Here is a 24,597-nt window from a genome sequence, read left to right on the forward strand (position 1 = left end):
ATAATCATTGAAGAAAAAAGGTTCAGAGCACTGTCTAGTGGGTCTAGATGACCCAACTCCCAATGTTAAAGTGCCTAGAATAGCACAAGGGTTACACCTCACGACTCAGTATTTTCCTCCCTTGAAGTCATGAGAAAAGAAGTTTCACTTCTAGAAAAGACCCCCCAACAGCTCACAGATGCTTTATGTAACCCTTGTGCTATCCTAGGCACTTTACCATTGGGAGTTGGGTCATCTAGACCCACTAGACAGTGCTCTGAACCTTTTTTCTTCAGTGATTTGTGATCTTCACTGGTGTCCATGGATTACATGAAATCTTTCCACCTTCATCCACATTTATCATGGGGATAACACGTCAAAGTAAGGGTAGGGTCATCTTGACCCCATAGGATAGCACCAGGGTTAAGCAGCAGCCTGCTGTGCTTTAGTGTGATCTGTCAGCGTAAAACAAGCCAGTAATGATATGATTGCTGCACAGGTATCAGCCCCATTGATGCTCCAAATGGTGATTGGTTGAATTCGGTGAACCGCCAGCAGCTTTGTCCACTTTGGAAAAGAAATAATTTTAGCAAAAGTGTCGAGGTCAGCAAAAACCGACTGTCGAGTTCCTCAATGCCTGCAGGAAGTTGTCTTGAAAACGGAAGAACCAATCGGTGTTTTGTGTCCTAAACACTTCTCATTTTAAGGAATAAAAAAATCTTTACTGAGCTGGTCTGAGTGATGCTGTTTGGGTTAAAGCACAGGATCTAAGTACAGGACGTGTTCCTCAGCTGAACAGCAAATGAACACACACTGACTGGATTTTATTAATATCTTTGTGATAACGCGTCTTATTCAGGTGTGAATAAAACTAAAGATGAGTTTAGGAGCAACCTTCAAAGGGATTTTTCTTGTTTCTACGTTGAGATTCTTGGATGCAGTGATGACTTTAAGATGAGATGGATTCATGTTTTTTATGCAGACTGTACCGTCTGTGACCTGAATAAAAGTTGATGTTTGTGCTGAAAGTCCGTCCTGTGTGACCGTAATGAGGCCGCTGCATGTGACGGGAAAGCAGCAGCAGTCATGTGGGAGGAGTCAGTCTGGGCCCCTCCCACCTCCTTCAAAGCCCCCGACGTCTGAACAAAGCCGGAATGAACGAGCACAGCATGAATACAGTAAACCCCCCACACTTCAGTCTGACAGCTCTGCACGCTCAATTAACAACTAGGTTACCGGATATGACGTCAGTGCCCTGCCTCCTTGCGCATGTATAATCGTTATAATCTCCCATTAATCCCTCTTTATCACCTTTAGTGACGCTGCAAAAGAAAGACCAACGCAGTTAACTCCTATACATTACTCACTTATTACGCATAAACACCAAATGATAACTATATCAACAGTACGGAGGCAATGGGTTTTATTGTGAAAATCTACACAAACACTCAGCAGTTTTCACGTTTCCCCCCCAAAAAAGCCAAAGTGAGTTTTAGCTTAAAAAGAACATATTTTTGTTAATGTAATTCTAAATACGAAACCATTTTATTTGGGTATTTTCACTGATTCTAGCCAAAGATCTCTTTTAATGTGATAGTCCCAGCCGGAAGTGGTTGGTGTTGCTGTGCTTGTTGCAGAAAGCCCAGACGGACGGCCGAGCCTTGCTCGCTCCGCTTCGACCCCATAAGCGGTGAAATAACGGGTGGTTGGTCTCCCGGTGGCGCTCCGTACGTCGTGTCGTTCACGCTGTCGGACCATGCCCCGCGCCGGCGTGTCCGTTGGAGGTTTCCGTGGGTGAAAAAGTTGCCAGACCAAAGGTGAGGCGTCGAGCTAACGGGGCTAAGCTAGCGCGGGCGCCCATTGTCGTCGCCCGTTTCTTCCTGGAGACATCCGCGGCTCGCGACGGTCAATCACCGTCTGCTTGTAGGGAGTGAAGTATTTTACATCTTAGAGCTGCTAAAAAATCCCAGAGAATAATTGTAGGTGTGAAGTAGATCTATAATTGTTTTCCTTCTGCTCTCGCCTGCTTTTTATTGTACCCACTCTGTGGATTTGGACGTTTTTCCTCCAAATAGTGCGTATAAATAAACATTTACGTTAACAATTTCACTTGTTTAGAGGAAGATGCTCGTTTCTGATTAGTCACAGTGTTTTTATTTTATTTTATTTTTTTAAAACTTGGCCATCATCTATTATCATGGTCCAGATTTTCTTTTTTAATTGAACAATTGCAACATACAGAACAAAGAAATTGCAACATTTATGCACATTTAATGTACATTACAATTCTGAATACATAATAAACATGTTACATCCTTAATTATTAGTATATTATGGTCCAGATCTGAATTAATAGTCGCGTTGGTTTTAATTGAATGCTGGGAAATCCCATCAGGTGATTCAGGATCTGTGATACTGTAGTGATTAAAACTATCATAATTATGTTGTTTTTATGTGGCTCCTGAAGTAATCTGTCAGGAAAAATATCTGTTTTTTAGCTCCATATTGGATGTTTTGAGTCAAATCTAGAATTTTACGCATTTGCTACAATTGGCTGGCCACAATCTCCCGGCTCCGCCCCTTTCTGAGCATCCACCTGCAGACACACAGATCCAGGAACGTCTCTGTTTTCCACGTCTGAGCTGGATTCTGGATCAGAACTGGCCGGCTGGATCGCTCCCATATTGCTCTCCGTTTTTTGTTGCATTGCTAATGGTAGGTTGGGGTTGTGGGGGGGCTGTAAGCTAGCGGGAGAGCGTGTAAACAAAGGGATGATGGGAAATGAGAGGAGGCTTACTTCCACACCAACAGTCCCGCCCACAACTCCAGAGGTAAATATCTATAGCTGTAAGCTTGCTGGGGGAGCGTGCAAACAGAGAGCTCCGAGTTATGGGCAACGAGAAATGGGGGGCGGAGATTTCTAATGAACTCATTCCGCCCTGCAGAAACTACGCTTTAAAAAACGACCACCAGGAACGGTTTAAGATCAAGAGGATTGGAGTGGGACTTTAGGGTGCCGCAGTTGCACTGCAGACGTTTGTATAGTTTAGTTGGGAATCCGAATGGGAGCGTGCACGAAGAGGTGTCAAACGACAGGAGCGTGCACGAAGAGGTGTCAAACGACAGGAGCGTGCACGAACAGGTGTCAAACGACAGGAGCGTGCACGAACAGGTGTCAAAGGACAGGAGCGTGCACGAACAGGTGTCAAAGGACAGGAGCGTGCACGAACAGGTGTCAAACGACAGGAGCGTGCACGAACAGGTGTCAAAGGACAGGAGCGTGCAGGAACAGGTGTCAAAGGACAGGAGCGTGCACGAACAGGTGTCAAAGGACAGGAGCGTGCACGAACAGGTGTCAAAGGACAGGAGCGTGCAGGAACAGGTGTCAAAGGACAGGAGCGTGCACGAACAGGTGTCAAAGGACAGGAGCGTGCACGAACAGGTGTCAAAGGACAGGAGCGTGCAGGAACAGGTGTCAAAGGACAGGAGCGTGCACGAACAGGTGTCAAAGGACAGGAGCGTGCACGAACAGGTGTCAAACGACAGGAGCGTGCACGAACAGGTGTCAAAGGACAGGAGCGTGCAGGAACAGGTGTCAAACGACAGGAGCGTGCACGAACAGGTGTCAAAGGACAGGAGCGTGCACGAACAGGTGTCAAAGGACAGGAGCGTGCAGGAACAGGTGTCAAAGGACAGGAGCGTGCACGAACAGGTGTCAAAGGACAGGAGCGTGCACGAACAGGTGTCAAAGGACAGGAGCGTGCAGGAACAGGTGTCAAAGGACAGGAGCGTGCACGAACAGGTGTCAAAGGACAGGAGCGTGCACGAACAGGTGTCAAACGACAGGAGCGTGCACGAACAGGTGTCAAAGGACAGGAGCGTGCAGGAACAGGTGTCAAACGACAGGAGCGTGCACGAACAGGTGTCAAAGGACAGGAGCGTGCACGAACAGGTGTCAAAGGACAGGAGCGTGCACGAACAGGTGTCAAACGACAGGAGCGTGCACGAACAGGTGTCAAAGGACAGGAGCGTGCAGGAACAGGTGTCAAAGGACAGGAGCGTGCACGAACAGGTGTCAAACGACAGGAGCGTGCACGAACAGGTGTCAAAGGACAGGAGCGTGCAGGAACAGGTGTCAAAGGACAGGAGCGTGCACGAACAGGTGTCAAAGGACAGGAGCGTGCACGAACAGGTGTCAAAGGACAGGAGCGTGCAGGAACAGGTGTCAAAGGACAGGAGCGTGCACGAACAGGTGTCAAAGGACAGGAGCGTGCACGAACAGGTGTCAAAGGACAGGAGCGTGCAGGAACAGGTGTCAAAGGACAGGAGCGTGCACGAACAGGTGTCAAAGGACAGGAGCGTGCACGAACAGGTGTCAAACGACAGGAGCGTGCACGAACAGGTGTCAAAGGACAGGAGCGTGCAGGAACAGGTGTCAAACGACAGGAGCGTGCACGAACAGGTGTCAAAGGACAGGAGCGTGCACGAACAGGTGTCAAAGGACAGGAGCGTGCAGGAACAGGTGTCAAAGGACAGGAGCGTGCACGAACAGGTGTCAAAGGACAGGAGCGTGCACGAACAGGTGTCAAAGGACAGGAGCGTGCAGGAACAGGTGTCAAAGGACAGGAGCGTGCACGAACAGGTGTCAAAGGACAGGAGCGTGCACGAACAGGTGTCAAACGACAGGAGCGTGCACGAACAGGTGTCAAAGGACAGGAGCGTGCAGGAACAGGTGTCAAACGACAGGAGCGTGCACGAACAGGTGTCAAAGGACAGGAGCGTGCACGAACAGGTGTCAAACGACAGGAGCGTGCACGAACAGGTGTCAAAGGACAGGAGCGTGCAGGAACAGGTGTCAAAGGACAGGAGCGTGCACGAACAGGTGTCAAAGGACAGGAGCGTGCACGAACAGGTGTCAAACGACAGGAGCGTGCACGAACAGGTGTCAAACGACAGGAGCGTGCACGAACAGGTGTCAAACGACAGGAGCGTGCACGAACAGGTGTCAAAGGACAGGAGCGTGCACGAACAGGTGTCAAAGGACAGGAGCGTGCACGAACAGGTGTCAAACGACAGGAGCGTGCACGAACAGGTGTCAAACGACAGGAGCGTGCACGAACAGGTGTCAAACGACAGGAGCGTGCACGAACAGGTGTCAAAGGACAGGAGCGTGCACGAACAGGTGTCAAACGACAGGAGCGTGCACGGACACAACGCTCTGTAAGCAGAAATGATTTCCAGTCATGCTACATCAGTCCTTCCCTCTGCGTCTGTTTAAAGCCGAGTTTCGTCTGGTTGGTTCTCTGCAGAAGCTGACCTACTTCCTGGGGAAACGGTTGCATAACCGCCAAATATTCAGGCAGGAAATGAGTTCTTCCGTATTGGGAGGCCAAACCGTGGAATACTTGACAGTAATGTGACCCACAGCGCAGCAGCTCGGTTCTGCTGCGTTCTTCCTACCCTGATCAATAAATCATGACGCAGTCATCAGAGAAGCTGCAGACACATTTTCGGCCCTGCCTCCTTTCAGGCTGCAGACTCTTTTTTTATCTTTTCTCTCGCCATTGACCTTTGACTGCCTCCCCCCTTGTCTCCCAGGTTGACCTGCGCCTCCACAGATGTGGCCTCTACCCCCCCCCAGCCTCCTGTTCACTACCGGAGAGGATGCTGCGTTGCGTGAGCGGCTGTGGCTCGGCCTGGAGGGATGACAGAGCATTAGCAGACATGGAGACGGGGGAGACGCACAAACAGCTGGAAACGCCACATCTGCACAGCCGGGATTCTCCCCGTTAAATCCTCTCAGGACCACAGAAAACCCTATTTTTATATTCACGGTTGAGCCGGTTTTGTTAGCGATCGAGAAGCCATACGTCAAGAGACTTCAGAATGAGTTCAGAGGGCTTTCAGTACCGCGCACTGTACGACTACAAGAAGGAGCGGGAGGAGGACATTGACCTGCACGTTGGCGACATGCTGCTGGTCAGTAAGGGAGCGCTGCTGGCGCTGGGGTGCAGCAACGGCGCCGAGGAGAGGCCGTCGGAGATCGGCTGGCTCCCGGGCTTCAACGAGACCACACAGGTAACGCCCACGCCGCCGGCTTTGCTCTGACGTGACTCCCCCCACGCTGGCGCCGTTCAGCTCGTAAGAGTTCTGCTTAAACTCTGGGTTTATTCCACCTTTCTACTAAAACGTGACAATGCTCCTTGTTTTGACGCATGCAGAATGTGACGCCATGACCGACGCTGTCATGCTTTGGTGGGCGTGTCTCTTCACAGCAGCACGCCAGAGGTCACCGGTTCAGATCCTGTCAGGTGGGATGACTGGCCTGAACTCTGGTTGGGACCAAACCTTAAACCGCCGGGCCCCTTGAACGTCTTGTTTGACGCGTGGCAGAGAGAGAAGTAAAGAGACTGAATCACATAAGTGCAAAAATGCTTCACAGCACCAAAAAAAAGACGAAGCCAGACCCACAAAGAAGACGGAAGTGGCTTAAAGCTAGAATGAGTTGATGTTGAAGAAAGCGTGTTGTGATTTGTTGTTTCTGGCTCAGGTTGGTGAGCCAAACCACCACAGTGTTTCTCTCTTTAGTCTCAATTTCCAGACCCGCCGCCTTTATGCAACGTGGTCGAGTTTCACCCATCACTGCTAACCCCACATGAGCAGATATGGCATCAGGAGTTTGTACACAACGGGTTTCTGCATTAAAAAAAACCCTGACGTGTTTTCATCTTGGTGGCCGGTGAAAACAAGCAGAGCTCCTTCACGACCTTTCACCTCATTTCCGTTTTCATTTGGCTGCTTCATCACAGAGCACTGCGTCCGATAGCAGGCCGGTTGAGCCGCAGGGCGGACCAAATGGCTATATTTATGTCCAGAAAGAGGAATTATCCTGACTTTGCTGTCAGCCGCAGCGGCCTGCTGATCCGAGCGTTCACACGCCTGTTCCCAAAGGTTTCCTGCTGAAGGATTTAGCAAAACAAAGAGCTTTGTTGTTAGCAGGTCTAGAACGAGGGTGATGGTCGCTCCAGTGGACCACAGAAGGGTTTGACCTGGAAATAGTTTCCCCTGTGGTCTTCTTTAGCCTGACAGTCATTCCAGTTTTGTTTTCTGTTCTGGTTACATTGGTGCAGTTCTGAGTCGGGCCGCACGAAAGGAGGAAAACTTGTGATTTTATTGATCAATACTGCGATGACCATATAAAGTGCATACACGTACAAATGGCAAAATAAAAATATTTTTTTAAAGGTCCATATCCAGCTTTTCTTAACCCGTTCAGAGTAAACTATATTCACATTTGATCATAGATTACCCTTTTTTTTTTAAAATGAAATATTTCTTTTCCTGAGCTTTTTTCCTACCCAGGAATAAGACGACTCGACTTCTGAGGCTCCGCCTTTCTCCTTGTGGGTGCCGCCCATTTCATGACGTCACCCTAGAGCCGGCCTCCGCAGCGTGTCTGCATTTCTAGTGTGTTGTGTGTCTGTTAGCGGGGCAAGCAGGAATGTGAGGAACCCCTAACTTTCATGGATTGGGAGGGGGTGGAGCTCAGAGAAAAATGGTTTTAGAGGAATACTCAGAAATGAACGGATCAAAATACCACTTTGGGATTTTTTTGGGGGGAGAAATCAACATTATAATACACTTAAAAGCTTGGTTTTGAATGATAAGTCTTTTAAATAAGTAACGTAAATTATAAACATCAACACGGGAGGCGTGGATCTGACATAAAAAGGCTCCGTTCGGTCGGTCAAATGCCTAAAGGACTTTATTTGATTTGTTAAATACGTCAAGCTGCCTGGAAATTATCTGGAGATGTGTGGAAACATTTAGAAGAAACTGTTTCTGTAGTAGAACTTTGTATGCTGTTTTTTTTTTTAAATTATTCCTGTCGTTCAGTTTCAACAATACTAAATCTAAAGCTAGCCGTGGTCTCATTTATCCGTTAGGGTTCCAGTAGCTGCTTTACCTTCAGCTGGTGGTGATTTCTTCTCTAGCTGCTGCTCTCCTGCGGCTGTTTTGGGTTTGTTTGTGAAGCAGAAGGAGTTTCGGGTCAAAACACAAAGTGGAGATGGAAGCAGCCCAAACATTTCACGTAGAAACGTTCTGATTTTTGTTCGTTTTTCTGCTTTTAAACACTTCCCTCACTGATTTAATCCTAAAGGAAAGTTTGCTTTGATTATCTCCAGATTTCCATGGCCATAGTTGTGTAAAAATAGATGAGGTTAATTGAAACGGTATTGCAAAGCCACAAAATGGGCGGCTGAACTGTTTGACTTCCTCTTCAGAGGAGAAAATGACTTCCTTCTGCTGGAGATGTCTGCAGAAAGCAGAGAGGATGAATGTTTGAACGGCTCTGTAAATTATTGACACTATCGGCTCTGTAGATGTGAATGCGGCTGCAGCTCAGAGGATTGTGCACAAACTGGATGGTTTGTGTTCATTTATGAACTTTTAGATTCATTCTGACATTTAGATTTTTCTGTGGAGTCCAGGTATAAACCGTATTATTTCTCTAGAGAAGTCTGTGGGATTTTGGCTTCTTGGAACCAGCAGGTACTTCCTGTTTAAAGCGCCAAAGGGGGAGGAGTCACTCACTCCAGTTCTCCTATACAGTCAATGGCCTTGCTTGTAGTTTTACGTCACACCTACAAGCTTTTTCAAACGGCGTATTTTCATTTGCTCCTGATTTACTACAATTTGAATAAAGAAATAGTCAGAAATGTAATTTTAAGTTAAAATGTCTTTATACATGTCATCCATCATGAGAAAAGTGCAACAGGAACATTTTAAATACGCCATTTTTATTGGAGCGGGTCTTCAAACATGTCCGTTTGCGACCATCAGCCGCTGCCGGCGCTTCATTTCTGCTCCAAATGGTTTCCGGTCTGAAGGAGGGTTGCAGTTTTAACCCGCCTTACGCTGAGCAGTCATCAAAGTGGTTCCTGGAAATGGTGACCCGCTGGAAAGAACCAGAGACTAAAGGAGACCTGGATGTTCCTGCAACAGGCAGGTTAGAATAAAAAGAGAAACGGCGTGTCTTTGGAAAACCACAGCAGTTCAGTCATCCAGGCATACAGACGGTGTCGGGGCTCCAGACCTCCTGGAAAAGTCCTGCAGTTTTAGTTGCAGCCCGTTTGGGGGCCGTGTTGCCAAAACATGGAATCTGAGCAGGAAGGACAGGGACGTTAGGCCCACTAGTCACACGGTTCAGAGTATTTTGACTCCACAGTTCTTCTGGGCTCCACAGAAAAATCCAAATGTCAAAATAAGTTCATAAAAGAACACTCAGTCTGTGCAAAATCCTCTGAGCTCAACTTAAAAAAGAGTTATTGTTATTCTAACCAAAGCAAAGAGCTGCTATTGTTGGAGAAGGAGTTCACTGTTTGTGATGGCGGCCTACTGCACAGCAGACACCAGCTCTGGTTGGATTTTTCAAAATAAAATGTCAGTTTTGTGTTTTATGTCGAAGTGTCTCCTTCCCATGTGCCTGACAGGAAAAAGGCGACTTCCCAGGGACATACGTGGAGTTTGTTGGAAGGAAAAGAATTTCCCCGCCCACCCCCAAGCCCCGCCCACCCCGACCGCCATCTGCTGCCTCAACGAGGACGGACTCCGAGTCGGAGAGTGAGTAGCGCCACTTCATGCAGCAGATGATTGCTGATTTTGTTCGGCACCCCTTCCTCCTCCGTGATGCTTTCAGGGGTTCAGGCAGCGTTGGATTTTACTCCATTATTTACTGTAGAAACTGAAACAAGAGGTTCACACAATTTAATAGACGGGCCTGGAAAAGCCCACTTCCTAAAACACCAGAACGGTAACAGGGTTAAGTTTCACTTCTGCTATTGGGTGGAGGTGTAATTAGGTTTACCCCAAAGTTTCCTCTTCTTCTTCCTCTTTTGGGTCATATTCTTGTTGGAGGGTAAAGGTGTATTTATGGGTTGTGGTCAAAGAAGATGCAGTCATGGTGGCTTTCAGCATTTTAATGTCAGTTTCAACTGCTGCTGAGTCACAGCACAGATCACAAACTCTTCATCTGGAATGAGGAAGACTCTGATAAAACCCACTCATCCAGGACAGAAGAGGACTTCAGGTGTGCTGCTTCAAAGCGCTCCCAGTGGTCTTCTTTTAGTGCCGCTTTAGGCCAAAAACCGGTGTCATTCTCTCGGACATAGTGTCTGCAGAGCGCCAGGAGTCCATGAGAAGCTTACCTCTTGAGTTGTTGGTGGAACCGTTGCCATGGGGAATGTCTCTACCCGATCTGCATGTGGAACTCTATCGGTTTCACCGCACGACCCCCGCATGGCGACCGTACGTCACTTCCTTTCCTGCCGATCTGACAGTTGACAGAAGATGATTCCTATGGTTCCTCTCGACACACGCAACCATGAACATACCATGAACATACCTGAATATCACTAAACCAAACGCGCACAGGACAAAATGTGTAACGATGCTAAAAAATTTCACAATGGAGCTAACCCGTTCAAACAGGGGAGTAAACCGCAGACAAACGAAAGAAGAAAGCATTTGCACATGCGAGGTACACGACCACGTGTCACGGCCAGGTGTCACGGCCAGGTGTCACGGCCAGGTGTCACGACCAGGTGTCACGGCCAGGTGTCACGGCCAGGTGTCACGACCACGTATCCCGACCAGGTGTCACGACCACGTGTCACGACCACGTACCAAACAATTTTGAATAGTCACTACCGTTATGCTTTGGTGGAAGTGACGTATTCGCTCATGTGGGCTGAGCGATGAAACCGATGGAGTTCCACATGCAGATGGGGTAGGAACAGGGTAAGCCTGCCCACATTTCCCATCATCTATCTGTTTACATGTTCTCTCACTAGCTCACAGCCCCTTAGAGCCCCGGTTTAACATTACTGACAACAAAAATGGCGAGCAACATTGAAGATATCCAGCCGCGGATGCCAACAAAGCAAAGACAATCTATTTGTCTGCTAGCGGATGCATCGTAATGGAGCCGAGCAGGGAGCTTGTGAGCCGCCCATTGACTGTACAAGAAAACTGGACTGAGCGAGCGGAACATCACACACAGAAAATGGTTTATTTCCGGCTCCAACCAAATGAACCCAATGTGGTCGACATTTTACGCGCGTGTTGCCATTTGGAGCTAGACGGGGTTATTAAGCAGTGATTGGTGCAAAGTAACGTTTCCATGGAAACCACTGTCGCCAGTAGAGCTTGTTGAAAGTCCAAACCCCTTCCACTGAAAGTAGGCTCTAGAAAATCTGTTATTCATTCATTCATCTTCTTAACCGTTTTATTCCTTTTCGGGGTCACGGGGTTGCCGGAGCCTATCCCGGCCACTTGGGCGTAGGCAGGGAATGCCCTGGACTGGTCGCCAGTCTGTCGCAGGGTGGAATATCCTCAATCACACATCCATTCACTCTCACACTCACACCTATGGACACTTTAGAGTTGCCAATCAACCTATGAAGCATGTTTTTGGACGGTGGGAGGAAGCCGGAGATCCCGGAGAAAACCCACGCATACACGGGGAGAACATGCAAGCTCCACACAGAAAAGCCCCCCATTGATGTTGTGTTTTACATGTCCCCCAGCCGGGACTTGAACCGGAGGCCTTCTTGCTGTGAGGCAAGAGCGCTAACCACTGCGCCACCGTGCAGCCCTAGAAAATCTGTTAAACATTTCAAACGTTCAAGGGGGGGCCAGGGGGGACCACGTGCTTTTATGGAGGCGTCTGATTGGTCAGTTCATAACTTGAATAACTTGTGATCATGACAAAAATGACGATTTTGAAATGCATGTTTAAAAAGGTATCAGATCCAGGATGGTTATTCTGACCAATAGAGTGACTAACAGCTGTTTGTTTTTCTGTAGAAGTCTATGGGATTGTTATGGTTTTATTTTTTTAAACCAGCAGGTACTTCCTGTTTAAAATGCCAGGGGGAGGGGTCACTCAGTCCAGTTCTTTTATACAGTCAATGGCCTTGCTTGTAGTTTTATGTCACACCTACAAGCTTTTTCAAATGGCGTATTGTCATTTGCTCCTGATTTACTACAATTTGAATAAAGAAAAACTCAGAATTGTCTTTATGCATGCCATCTGTCATGAGAAACATGCTGCAAGAACATGCTAAAAGCTAAAAACACTTTTTCATTGGAGTGGGGGGCCACATGTCCGTTTGCCACCGTCAGCCGCTTCATTTCTGCTGGAAATGGTTTCCAGTCTGAGCGCTGGGTCCGACTCACGGCGTCCCTCCAGAGCCGGGCCGCGTTCTCAGTCCCGTCCGTCTCCGTTTGGACGCTCCTGCCGCCCCCCAGCCCGGTTTACACCCGCATTCCTGAAGTGCACAGCTGCCAGAATGGGACGGTCGGCGCGGCTCCGGCAGCGGTGCAGTCAGGCCCGTGGGTGCTGACCCGACAGATCTCGGTTCTGCTCCGCTGCCGCCAGATTCATTAGAGAACACAGGAAGTGTGTGCACGTGTGTGCGCACGAGTACTGTTTTTACCTGACAGAACCGCAAAGCCACTTCCTGCTGTTGTCTTGTCGGAGCGCAGAGGGTTGTTAAAATTACCCATCAGCCCCTCACAAGACTGAAATCTGATCAATGAAGAATTTAAAATACAGCGTTTATCACGGAGGTGACAAATAAACTGCAATAGGTGAAATTATTAAAGTAGGATTATGTAGGATTTAAAGACCCACTCCAATAAAAAAACCCTGCTTTTTTAACATGTTCTGGTAGCATTCTTGTCATGATGGAGGACATAATTTAAAGACATTAAAACTGCCTTCCTGAGTATTTCTTTGTGGGTTTGGATCAGGAGCAGATGAAAACCGAACATTTGAAAAAGCTCAGACTTATTTTCTCAGCTCCACTTCTAAATCCTCCACTTGCAGACAAATAGATCCACAAACGTTTTCATTTCTTCGTCTGAGCTGGAATCTGACTCTAAACTGTGAGGCTGGATGCCTCTGGTATCGCTAGCTGTTTTTTTTGCTATGCTAATGTTATCTTGGGCGTGTGAAGCGCTTGGCGCTAGCGGAATAGAGTCAAAACAAAGGCATGCTGGGAAATTGGCTAGACCAACTTCTGCCCTCAATTCAAAGACAAATTTCTAATGAGCTCCTGCAGCTCGGAAACTTTGCGGCAGTAAAACTCCTCACTACACACTTTTCTCAGACAGATGCAAACATTTTCATATTTTTTTCTCTTGTCTAAACTCTCAAATTTCAGATCTTCTTAGAAAACAAAGTCCAGGATCAGAGACAGAGATTTGTGTAGATTTAGTGAGCTGAATGTGTTCTGGACAGGACAGACGGAACGGAGGAAATTGATTGACAAAGTCAACAGCCAATCAGGGCGCAGAACACAATGCACATTTAAAATACAGAAGCGCGCACAATTACACAAAAAGGTTACACTAAAAAACATGTGAGTCTGGGAAAGGTCTGTTGTTTTTGAGACTCTTTCTTGTGTCTGACCTGCGTTTGTTTCCGTTTGTCTGTCAGGTTTTGTGTTGCCAGATCTGCCGGAACAGTTTGGACCTCCAGACACGGCGCCGCCGCTCCTCAGCAGACTGATGGAGGCCGTCGAGGCGAGAGGTAGCGAACGCAAACCAGTGTGAATGTGCTGGAGAGGGGCGCTCGGGCGGGTTTCCATGTCCTCCTGCCATTTTGAATGCTTGTCGTGCTTCAGGGTGTTTTAGTGTGTTTCCTGTCTCAAGCGGCTCCTCTGCTGTCCGTCTGCTGTAGCGTCTGTGTTGGTTCAGGGTTCTGCCTGTGCTCAGGAAACCATCGTCATACGTTCAGTTCCAGGCTAGAGAAGGCAAATGAAGCCCCCATGTTTTTACTATAAGAAATAAGTGTCACCGTCCTCCTTAAAAACGCCCATCCATCAAAAAAATAGGGTTAGCAACAAAACACGTCTGCTAGCACAGGGTTATGGTAACTGGCAGTCTACCAATGATAGCAGGGGTCCCCAAATCCAGGTCTGGGGGGCTGGTGTTCTTTTTTTTTTCTTTAACTTGTTCTGTCCAACAACTGAGTAAACAGATTAGAGCTGAAGGCCTTTTGTGTTGGACAGGTGTTGCTGTTACAAAAAGAGGTTATATATCTTTGGATAACCAGAGTGTTAATTTGTGTAAACCCCTTTTTGTGTTTTATTGTTTTTTATTTATTTGTTACATTTAGTGTGTGTGGGGAGGGAGAGGGGAAAAGTGTGAGGGGTAGAAGTAGAAGACAATAAGTGGGGGATACAAGCGGCGATTTGAACAGGTTATTTTAAGCTGTGTAGCAATTATACCAGATCTGCAGAAAAGACAAATATTACATCTGAAGGTGAAATTCTGAAGACAGGGAGCAGAGTGCACGTGTGCACGTGTGGGTGGAGATGCATGCACGCTGCCAAAGTGAACCGTGTGTTCGTAAGGGAAACCAGATCCTCCCCAGCCCAACCAGCCAGACCAGGAGGGGGAGGGGGGGAGAGACCCCCAGGCCAGGAGTACCCCTTGCGATGGAACCCACGCAGGAGGGGAGGGGGGACCGCCCACCCACACAGCCAGGCGCAGAGGGCACCGGGAGGCATAGGCGAACCCGGCGTCGGGGCCCCCAGATCACAGGACAGGGGTGTTTCGCCGTACCAGGCGGCAGCCAAGGGGGCCACCGGACACTGAGACGCAGGCCAAGGCCAAGGCCGAAGCCAGGGCCCAGAGGACCCATGACCCACCACCATCCAACCCGAGCCTCATCAGCGAAAGCCAGCCCCGGCACCCGACCCAAGCAGCCCAGAGATCACCGCGCAACCACAGACACACACAACTAGCCACCCAGCATGGCACCCGGCCGCTGTTCCCAACGTGGGCGAGGTTTATTTGAATCTGAAGCAGAGTGGGCAGAGTTTGTGTGAATCTGAAGTGTTTGAAGCTCCCAGGCTCTAGTGAAGGAAATCCAGCTGGAGTATTTCTTTCTGTTGTCCGTCAGTTTTAATCTTCCTTCCTCCTCCTCCTCCCCCTGTGGTTGTGAAGCCCGTTCTGCTTCTGACTCTGTGACGGCTTCGGCCCGTGGTTCCGATCCGACTCCTTCTGTAGTTGTGTCCTGTAGTTTGTGTCAGGACTGAAAATCACTTGGTGACTGGTGCGTAATCCGGGTTCTTGCTGCAGGTCTGGACAGTCCTGGTCTGTATCGCAGCGCCGCCGGAGGAGTTCTGGACACGCGGCAGCTGGCCGACACGGGTGAGGGTCCGGAACCGCACCATCAGGTCTCCGTCAGCAGCCGGTCTGCGTTTAACCGACGTGCGTCTGTTTTCAGACCTGGAGCAGCTGGAGGTGCCGTCCCTTTGTGACGGGGTGATCCGGTTCTTGTTGGATCTGCCCGGTCCCGTGCTGCCCCCCCAACTGCAAGGTGAAATGGTCCACGCGGTCCAGGGTAAGCAGACCCCGCCCCCTCCTCCCAGAGGCTGTGAAGACCTCTTGCCCCACCTGTTAACCCCCCCCCCCTTCTGACCGCAGAGGTCCGAGACCCGGAGGACTGCGCTCAGGTGCTGCGGGCCGTGGCCAGCTCGGCCGCCTGCCCCGCCCAGTACGGTCTGACCCTGCTCAGCGTGGTCCGGCACCTGGCCCGCCTGTGTCTGCACGCCACCAGAAACCAGCTGAGCCCCCGGATGCTGGGGGAGCTCTTCAGCCCGCTGCTGTTCAGACTCGCCGCAGGGTCCGTGGCGCGCTCACACCAATTCAACAGGAAATGAAAAACCATCGCCTGAAAACCATCGTCCTAACATCTGCAGATCTTAGGACGATGGTTTTCAGGCGATGGATTTCATGTCATTTCATTTTTTCTTTGTAACGCGATTAAAAACAGCTGACCACGTCTGTGTTTCCGTTCAGGTCCGAGTCCGGTCCGGATCCTCTGGTTCAGGTGCTGGAGGTTCTGATCACCAGCGAGCTCAACATGAACCAAGCTGCTCCAGGTAACCCACTCACGCCGCAGGTCCTGTGGCCGTTGTCCGCTCGCTGGCGTGGCGCCAGAATATTTCAGAAGCTTCCTTCGTCCAGCAAAACGACGGCGATGAAATCCTAAAATGATGCCCAACTCGGTGAAAAAAAAAGTTTTCTAGTCATTATTAAGAACTCAAGGAGGAGAGGGAAAGTAGTGACAAACCCCAAATCTGTTCCTCACTAAGGAAACTAAAGTAAAAGACCAGAGGGTCATGAAGAATGACAGGGGATTTCAAAATAAAATGAAGTGACCAGTCAAAGAAAAAAACAGAAAACACGTTGAAGTGCCGCTGCAAAGCAGCAGAAATGCATGTTTTTCAAATAAAAAAATGTGATCTTAATTCAGGCTTAACTTTGGTTCAGCATAAATCAAAATTAGGAGAATTATTTTATATCCAAAGAAACAGTTTTAAAATAAATAACAAACATGAAATGTAAACCTGATCCTTAGAATGAGGACCTGATGGGTTGAGTTTACTTTTCAAAATAAAAGCCTCCTGAGCCAAGCTCAAAACGGGCTTTCAGATCAGCTGTGAATGCGGTAGATGTCGTCTTTAACCCTCTGAGAAGAAAACGCCTCACGTCCTCTGAAACATCTCCCTGATGTGGAGAAACATGCGAGAAGTGCAGAGGAAGCGTCTGTGGTGTTTGGGGCTGAAAGCAGAAGATCTCTGCTCTTCATCTAAGATCTTGATGACGAGGCAGAGAACCGGCTCTTCTCTGTAGCTAAGACGAAACATGTCGGGTCATTAAAGACCCTCTCCAGTGAGAGTGTTTAACATGTTCTTGTAGCATTGCTCTCATAATGGAGGACATGTGCAAAAGAATTGAACATAAAGCCTTTTTCTGAGGATTTCTCTGTTCAAATGGTGATGGGTCCGGGTCTGGGTCTGTTAGCATACGCAGACATAGGAGCAGTAAGAAGGACGATCCGTGGAAATGATCTGGACCCTCAGTCCAGGACGGCTGAATGAAGGTTCTGGTTCTGGTTGGAAAGGATTTAGTTTGGACAGAAAATGACTGGAACAACATTAAGACGCATTACTTTAGTCTGCAGGAGAGGAATAAAAGTGCCGCTTTGGGCCAGAAACCCCGCTGGGAGGCGTGCAGACCCAGCAGCTGCTCGTTTATTCAGCTCTGAGTCAGACGGAGCAGCAGCTGAAACCATGACATCATCCATGCAGCGGAGGCGCGGCCTGCGTTGCCTCGGTGATATCGCTGCTGTCCACACATTGGCTGGGGGGGGCGGTGATGTCACGCATCTCCAAGCTGCTCTCCTGAGCTTTGAACCGAGGCTGAGGGAGGGAGACGGAGGGACGTCTGCTGGTTGGGTTGCTGAGCAGACGCAGCCGGACCCCCGCTCCACGCAGACCTCCCACGAGCGCAGCACGCCGCCGAATCAGGAGACGCTGCAGCCGAGACGTTGCTCCTGACATGACGCGGGTTTTTCCAGAGCGGGACGGAGACCTCATGATGTCCAGGGAGGGGGGCTTTTGAGTTTCACCCAAGTGGCTTTGGAGGCAGTCATGGAGCGGGGGGGCAGGGGCGAGGCCTTGCCGCCGAGGGGGCGGGAAAAGATCCTCTGCTACATCACCATGCAGAGTCCAGGTAAGAGCGTGCAGCCGCGCCGCCAGGAAGCTGCTCCTGATTTGTCCTCATTTCAATCGTGGGGGGGGGCTTATAAAAAAAAACAGTCCTTGGTTTTTACAAGTGACACATTTAGTGAAGATTTCTGCCACCGTCCATCACGGCGGAAGCCCCCGTCTGCTTCCACGTTTCCTCACCAATGTGTCGCTGCAGCTCCTCCACGTTTATCCGTCCAGCTGCAAAGCTTTCTGGGAAAGAGAACTTCAGCTGGAAGGGGATCAGGCAGCACAAACGGATGTCTACAAGTCCAGAATCCTCTGGGGGGGGGGGGGTTGGCCTGGATCAGCATCAGTAGAAGTCGAGGATGTCGGCATGTGTGAAAGTTTGACCCGCCGTGTCTGAGACGAGAACCGTCCGCTCAGGACCCGCTTCCTCAGAGACCATGACGCCTGCACACCTGTAACACTCACCTGTGTGCCTTTCAGCTCTGCCTCCCAAACCCCCGAAGACGCCGACCCCCGCAGCTTCCAGCAGCTTCAACAACAGCATGGCTCTGCAGGACGCCGAGTGGTACTGGGGAGACATCTCCAGGTAACGGACGGGCAGCACAGGCGCGCCTGCGGTGTGACGGCTCAGGTGGAAAGACTGTGCCGATGTTTGCAGGGAGGAGGTCAACGAGAAGCTGAGGGACACGGCTGACGGTACCTTTCTGGTCCGAGACGCCTCCACAAAGATGCACGGGGATTACACGCTGACCCTGAGGTGAGCTCTTTGCCCTGACGCCCGTTTTCTCGTCTGAGTGGACTGACTAGAATGTTTTCGGAGCTAAACTCTGAACAGACGTGTTTAGGCAGAACTGTGGACCAAACCGAGCTGCTGCTGTCCAGATGCTGTACATCGGGTGGGGCAAACGCTTTGACCCGGGGCTCACAGAGGGTCCAGGAGCAGATGCATGGAGTGTTTACATGATCCACCTCATAAGAGAAAGAAAAAAACACAGAATCTGGGCCAAAACACGAAACTTTTGACATAAAATGAAGAAATATCTTTTAAAATGGAACATTTTGGAGGATTTATTTCAAAATTTGTGGCTTTGTTTTCGTTGTAGGACAAATTGCCCCGATGAGTGGATGTCCCTCTAGGAAAAAGAGAAATGCTGCGTTCGTGTGCTGTTGGACAGATGACTGTCAGAAACCAGAAAAACACACACGACCGTCAGCATAAATCCTCCAAAACCACACGAACCACATTTTTTGGGCTAACGGGAAATAAAAAAAAACAAGGAATAATAATGTCTTTATTCCGGTTTATCGGGCCGCATACGGCCCCCGGGCCATAGTCTGCCCCCCCAGCCTATATCCATTTTCCTTAAGCCTTTCAGAGAAAACGTTGTCCATGTATACGATCATACATCACCGTTGGGTCACTAAAGAATGATATTTATTATGAAATATGAGTCCTTTTTGACGCTTTTCTACCCGGAAGTAATATGACTCGATCTCTGAGGCTCCGCCTTTCCCTCCTTGTGGGTACCGCCCATTTGATGACATCATCTTAGAGTCGGCCTCAGCAGCGTGTCTGAGTTTCTCCCACGAAAACAAAGAACATCCAAACTTTTACCAAGATGGAGGATCATATTGTGTATGTTAGCCAATCACGGCTAGCTCGATGGATGAAGTGGGCGTGTGTGTTAGCCTGGGGGCGGAGCCTGCAGCACAGACTCCTCCTGGAAGGGGCGGTTCTCCACTTTGTGATGTCACAATGTGATAACCCGCTCCTTTTCGTGGGTTGGGAGGGGCTGATGGTTTTTAGAGGAATTGTTTGGATTGTTTTTACTGAGGAATAAACATTATAAAACACTTAAGAGCTAAAAAATGTTGATTTTTGCATGAAAGTTTCCATTTGTAAACTAAAGACTTCATTCTGTTCTCGTCACAGGAAAGGCGGCAACAACAAACTGATAAAGATCTTCCACCGTGAGGGGAAGTACGGCTTCTCCGACCCGCTGACCTTCAGCTCGGTGGTGGAGCTGATCAATCATTACAGACACGAGTCTCTGGCTCAGTACAACCCCAAGCTGGACGTCAAGCTGCTGTACCCGGTCTCCAAACACCAGCAGGTGGGTCAGCGCCGCCGGCTGCCGCCGCCGCGGTTTTCCGCTGCCGTCTCACGCCACGCCACTCTGTTCAGGACCAAGTGGTGAAGGAGGACAGCATCGAAGACGTGGGGAAGAAGCTGCACGAGTACCACCTGCAGTACCAGGAGAAGAACCGCGAGTACGACCGGCTGTACGAGGAGTACACCAGAACCTCCCAGGTGAGCCTCCGCGAGCCACAACCTCTGCCGGAGGAAAAGGCCGACGCCCCGCGTCACCGTTCCCCCTCCTCCACCTCGCAGGAGATCCAGATGAAGAGGACGGCCATCGAGGCGTTCAACGAGACCATCAAGATCTTCGAGGAGCAGTGTCAGACGCAGGAGCGCTTCAGCAAAGAGTACATCGAGAAGTTTAGACGGGAGGGCAACGAGAAGGAGATCCAGAGGTAAGCTGTTGCCACGGCAACCCTGTTGGAGATTGGGACGAGGGGGACCAACGGCACGGTGCTGAAGGAAGCCCAGTTACCATGGTGACAAAATAATCCATCTATAGAGTGGGGAGTTAAAGAGAGAAGATCATTTTAACCCTTTAACTCCTGAAGGATCATGGAGAACTACGACAAGCTGAAGTCCCGGATCAGCGACATCGTGGACAGCAAACGCCACCTGGAGGCGGATCTGAAGAAACAGGCCGCCGACTACCGAGAGATCGACAAGAAGATGAACAGTATCAAACCCGACCTGATCCAGCTCCGCAAGACCCGGGACCAGTACCTCATGTAGGTTCCGGGCGCCGCTGCTCGCAGGCGGACGGGGCGCTCGGCGTGGAAGGTGACGGCCGCTGTGCTCTGCTGTTTCAGGTGGCTGACGCAGAAGGGCGTCCGGCAGAGGAAGCTGAACGAGTGGCTGGGCCTGAAGAACGAAACCACCGAGGAGTAAGTCTGCCCCGACACCTCCGCCGACGCCTTCAGCGGCGCTCTGCTCACCGCCGTCTTCCTCCCGCAGCGAGTACAGCATGGTGGAGGACGAGGAGGACCTTCCTCATCACGACGAGCGTCTGTGGCGTCTGGGGAACATCAACCGCGGTCAGGCGGAAGCTCTGCTGCGCGGCAAGAGAGACGGCACCTTCCTGGTCCGGGACAGCAGCAAGCCTGGCTGCTACGCCTGCTCCGTGGTGTAAGTTTGGTTTTATGTTCATTCAACGATTAACGGAACAACAACATTACCGAGAAGAACATAAAAGCTGCAAAGTCTCAATGTCCTTTAAACAAAAACCTCAACCAAAGCCACGACTCAAAAAGTCCCTGGATGGGCAAATATGGCCAAGTGTTTTAAAACGAATGTCTTTTACTTTTGGTAAAGTAGAAAAAGGGGAAAACATTCAATCTTAATTCAATCCTTGTCTCTTTTTTTTTTAAGGGACGTTTGGAAAAGTTCTTTGACACAAACTTTGTTTGGTAATTCTGACTGTCGTCCAATCAGAGAGCAGGAAGTTTTACTCAGACAATCGATTGTGTGATAGTAAAATCCTCTGTGGTGTCAGTGCCCCCACCCTGACTCCCCACGGGCGCTCACCTGCAGGGGGCGACTGGTCCAAAGAGCATCTGGTTCTGGTTCTGATCTTTGGAAACCAAACTCTGGGGTTCAAAGGTTCCAAAAACAGGTCTGGAACCTTTGGGGTTCCTTAAAGCATCTTCTGTGGCCCCTCCCACAGTCCTTGTGGCCCCTCCCACAGGGAGCTGTGGGAGGGGCAGAGTTACCACTGCAGCCTCCGCTGATGGTCCGCCACCATCACGCCGCGCTCACACGGAACGCCATTTGCACCCGCCGTTTCGTCAGACTCTTGTTGCCCCGGACGCGTGTGGGAGGAGCTACTGTCCAACGCTCGCAGCCCGGCGGCTACACGGAAGCGTTGACCGTAGATCTCAGTTAGAATCCACGGGAGACACGATGAGGCTCAGAGTTCAGGTTGGTTCTACAAAAGCCTCGGTAATCCCGCCTCCAAGTCAGCGTCGGTGACATCATTCAGAGATTCTCCCGGTACGGCGAGCTTCAGCCATACGTCCGTCTCTCTGTGACCCAGTTTGACCACTTCCTGTCCCGCGTGAGTCCGAGGAGGGAGAAAATGACAATCAGGATAACGTTAGAGAATCTTTTTGTTTTTGTCTCCGTTAACAAAGTAAGTCAAATATCATAAAGTCCAGAAGGAGAAGATGTTGGTTTTAGGCTCCACCCACTCATCGCCTCATCAACCAAGGCATCCGAAATGCTGCCGGACCGCCGTGACGCCCGCGACACTGACTTAACATCGGACGCCACTGACGCAGACCTGGCGTCTGGCGTGAACGTAGCTTTACGCCGTTTTCAGACTGAAGTTTAAAACTTGAAGAGTTTGTTTTTGTAAAGTAATCTTGAACCCGGACGTCCGGTCTGCCGTCTGAGACTCGTGGTTGAAGCAGAACCGCAGAACCGCTCGCACGCCCCCAGATCCCCTTTTCTGCTGAGGAAAGAGAAGGTCCTCGCTAAAAGATGAGGAAGACCAGGAGCCGTTAGGAGTCTGACATGCGCCGGAGCAAAGACGGGATGAAGGTGGAGAGCGCCACCTCCATGCCGTGACGGCTTTTACCGACGCCAAACGCTTCAGCGCTAACAGAACCGCAGAAACACAAAAGTCCATTACGAGCTGCTCATAAATGTCAACATTTTGTAAAAACTGTCAGACTTAGGATTAAAAAACAAAGAGGAACCAACAGCTCCCAATAAAAAAGATGGTGGTAATAAAAACCTGAAGCGACCCCAGAAAGTGAAGAAACCTGCTAATTTATCAACCGTGGCGTTGACCTTTGGAACTCAAAGGTCTTTTGAAGCTCCTCCCCTTTTATTCTCAGTCAACAGAAGCAGAAGCTGAAGTTGGCGGGGGCTTTGGGGACCGCCGCCCCAGACCCCAGCTGGTCTGTTGTCCTGTGTTGTGGGCGGGGCTAACCTGTGTGTCTGCTCCTCAGGGTGGAGGGGGAGGTGAAGCACTGCGTCATCAACAAGACGAGCACCGGCTTCGGCTTCGCCGAGCCCTACAACCTGTACGGCTCCCTGAAGGAGCTGGTCCTGCACTACCAGCACACCTCGCTGGTCCAGCACAACGACTCGCTCAACGTCACGCTGGCCTTCCCCGTCTACAGCCAGCAGAGGCGGTGACCCGCCCCCACGCCGCACACCGGCCCACGAAGGACCTCCTGAGCTCGGCGTGGAAACGACGTCGTCACCTCCTTCTTGGACGAGGAGTCTGACCCCAAACCCTGACGCCAGCCTCAAAATGACCACCATGACGGTTTCCTGCAAACACTGTGAGAGCGTCAGACTGACGCCCCGCCCTCCCCCTTCGCCGGACTCCTCCTTCCTTTTGTGCGCCTGCTGCCGGTTCGGGCCGTTCAGAGCCGTGTGGCGTCACGTGCAGCAGCTTATTTTTCCCATGATTCCCAGAGAGAAGCGGTACGAACGGCGAACGCAGCCGCAGGCATCAGCCGGTGCTTTTGTGCTGCAGCTCATCGGAAAGTTCAAAAAATGACGCCGCAAAAAGCGTCGAAACTCTCCAACCTTCCTCCAAGAACCAAATCTGCACAAAAATGGACACAAATACCTCCAGGTGGAAACGGTTCGGCTCCATTTCTGTTCCTCTTGGTTGTTTTTTCCTGAAAAATGCGAAGGTGAACCACAGCGACGGCGGGAAAAACTCCGCTCCCAACGCCATCCCAACGCCACTGATGACAGGAAGTGACCTCAGAAAGCAGCCGGTGACATCATCAGCTGGATCCTGCAGGACAAAACCCAGAACAGCGCAGCGGACTGTCCCACTTCAAACACGGGGGGGCGGCGCGCACTTACCGCATAAAGTCAGGCTTTTTTCTTCCTGCATCTTTTCAAATTAAAAGCCCTTTCAGGAACAAAAAAAGTTTGTTCTGGTGTGAGTCGGGCTTTTATTATGAAAGCATCGTCTGTCTTTTTCTGCTGCTTTAAAACAAACCGGTTCGGTCCAAAGCGGTTCCGTATCCGAACTCATCTGAGTTTTATTTACATGCACTTCAGGAAAACATCTATACATTTAATCAAATCTCAGTTTTAGTTTCAGAAAATGCAAACCTAATTAACACAAATAAGAAATTCGTCGTCATGGAGACACAAACAGAAGTCTTCTCTAGAAAAGTGATGATTTGTGGACTAACGTCTCATTTCAGGATCAGCATTTATAAATACTCATTTTAAACATTTTTTAAGCTTTTAGTTTGAAATCTTTTTGTTTTCATTTGACGTTTTTGTTTAAAGAAGCTATAAATATTTCTGATTCCATTCTAGCTGTTGCCTCTTCTTTTCATTTGTTCACTTCTTTCTCCTAACAGTAAAAACTAATATATTTCCTCCTAATTAGTTTTTTTTTTAATCGTCTTTTGTCATCTGAAGGCTGCAGGATCGGCAGACGCTCCTTCAGAAAATGTTTGGACTTCTGTACATTTTCTCTGATCCATCGCCCCCCCCCCCCCTCCTTTTTTTTAGATGTAATTCAAAGTTATTTTATTTCCTTAAACACTGTATTTTCTGTATCAGAAGTTCTGTTTTCTTTGCTTCTTGCTCTTCATGTTGACACCAATAAAACACCAGAACCTACAAACGCTCCTCATTCTCTTTAGAATGATTGATGGTGGATCGGGGCCGTGCAGCGGTTAGCCCGTGAGAAGGCTGGGATCAAACCCCAGCTGTGTGGAGTTTGCACGTTCTGCTCGTGCTTTTGTGGGTTTTCTTTCTCACTCCGGCTTCTCACGGGTTAATTTGCGTTTCTAAATCGTCCCTAAATGTGTGTTTGTGTTTTTGTGGCCCTGCAACTGGCTGGCGTTTTCTGCAGGCTGCTCCCCGCCTTTGCCCAACGGTACCTGGACTTAGCTCCAGCAACCCTGTGACCAC

The 24,597-nt window shown here is 49.7% G+C and overlaps 1 protein-coding gene across 1 annotated transcript; it reads left to right on the forward strand.

The window, feature by feature from the left end:
- The first annotated feature begins 1,584 nt into the window (after positions 1-1,584).
- LOC101156504 (phosphatidylinositol 3-kinase regulatory subunit alpha) lies at positions 1,585-24,307 on the forward strand. The gene is made up of 17 exons (XM_023958847.1): positions 1,585-1,796; positions 5,578-6,057; positions 9,474-9,603; positions 13,484-13,576; positions 15,133-15,204; positions 15,281-15,397; positions 15,481-15,679; positions 15,856-15,938; positions 18,039-18,144; positions 18,217-18,315; positions 19,492-19,672; positions 19,744-19,869; positions 19,951-20,093; positions 20,250-20,426; positions 20,508-20,582; positions 20,653-20,823; positions 22,650-24,307. Exons 2-17 carry the CDS (start codon positions 5,866-5,868, stop codon positions 22,837-22,839), a joined length of 2,154 nt encoding a protein of 717 aa, XP_023814615.1. The 5' UTR covers positions 1,585-1,796; positions 5,578-5,865; the 3' UTR covers positions 22,840-24,307.
- The last annotated feature ends 290 nt before the right edge of the window (positions 24,308-24,597 follow it).

The sequence above is a fragment of the Oryzias latipes genome, chromosome 9 (assembly GCF_002234675.1).
Source record: "Oryzias latipes chromosome 9, ASM223467v1".
NCBI lineage: Eukaryota > Metazoa > Chordata > Actinopteri > Beloniformes > Adrianichthyidae > Oryzias > Oryzias latipes.

Excerpts from the sequence above, each read along its gene's own strand:
- LOC101156504 (XM_023958847.1), top strand. The coding sequence starts at position 5,866 with ATGAGTTCAGAGGGCTTTCAGTACCGCGCACTGTACGACTACAAGAAG. Across the intron at positions 6,058-9,473 it reads GCTTCAACGAGACCACACAG|GAAAAAGGCGACTTCCCAGG; the intron begins GTAACGCCCACG and ends TGTGCCTGACAG. Across the intron at positions 19,870-19,950 it reads AGTACACCAGAACCTCCCAG|GAGATCCAGATGAAGAGGAC; the intron begins GTGAGCCTCCGC and ends TCCACCTCGCAG.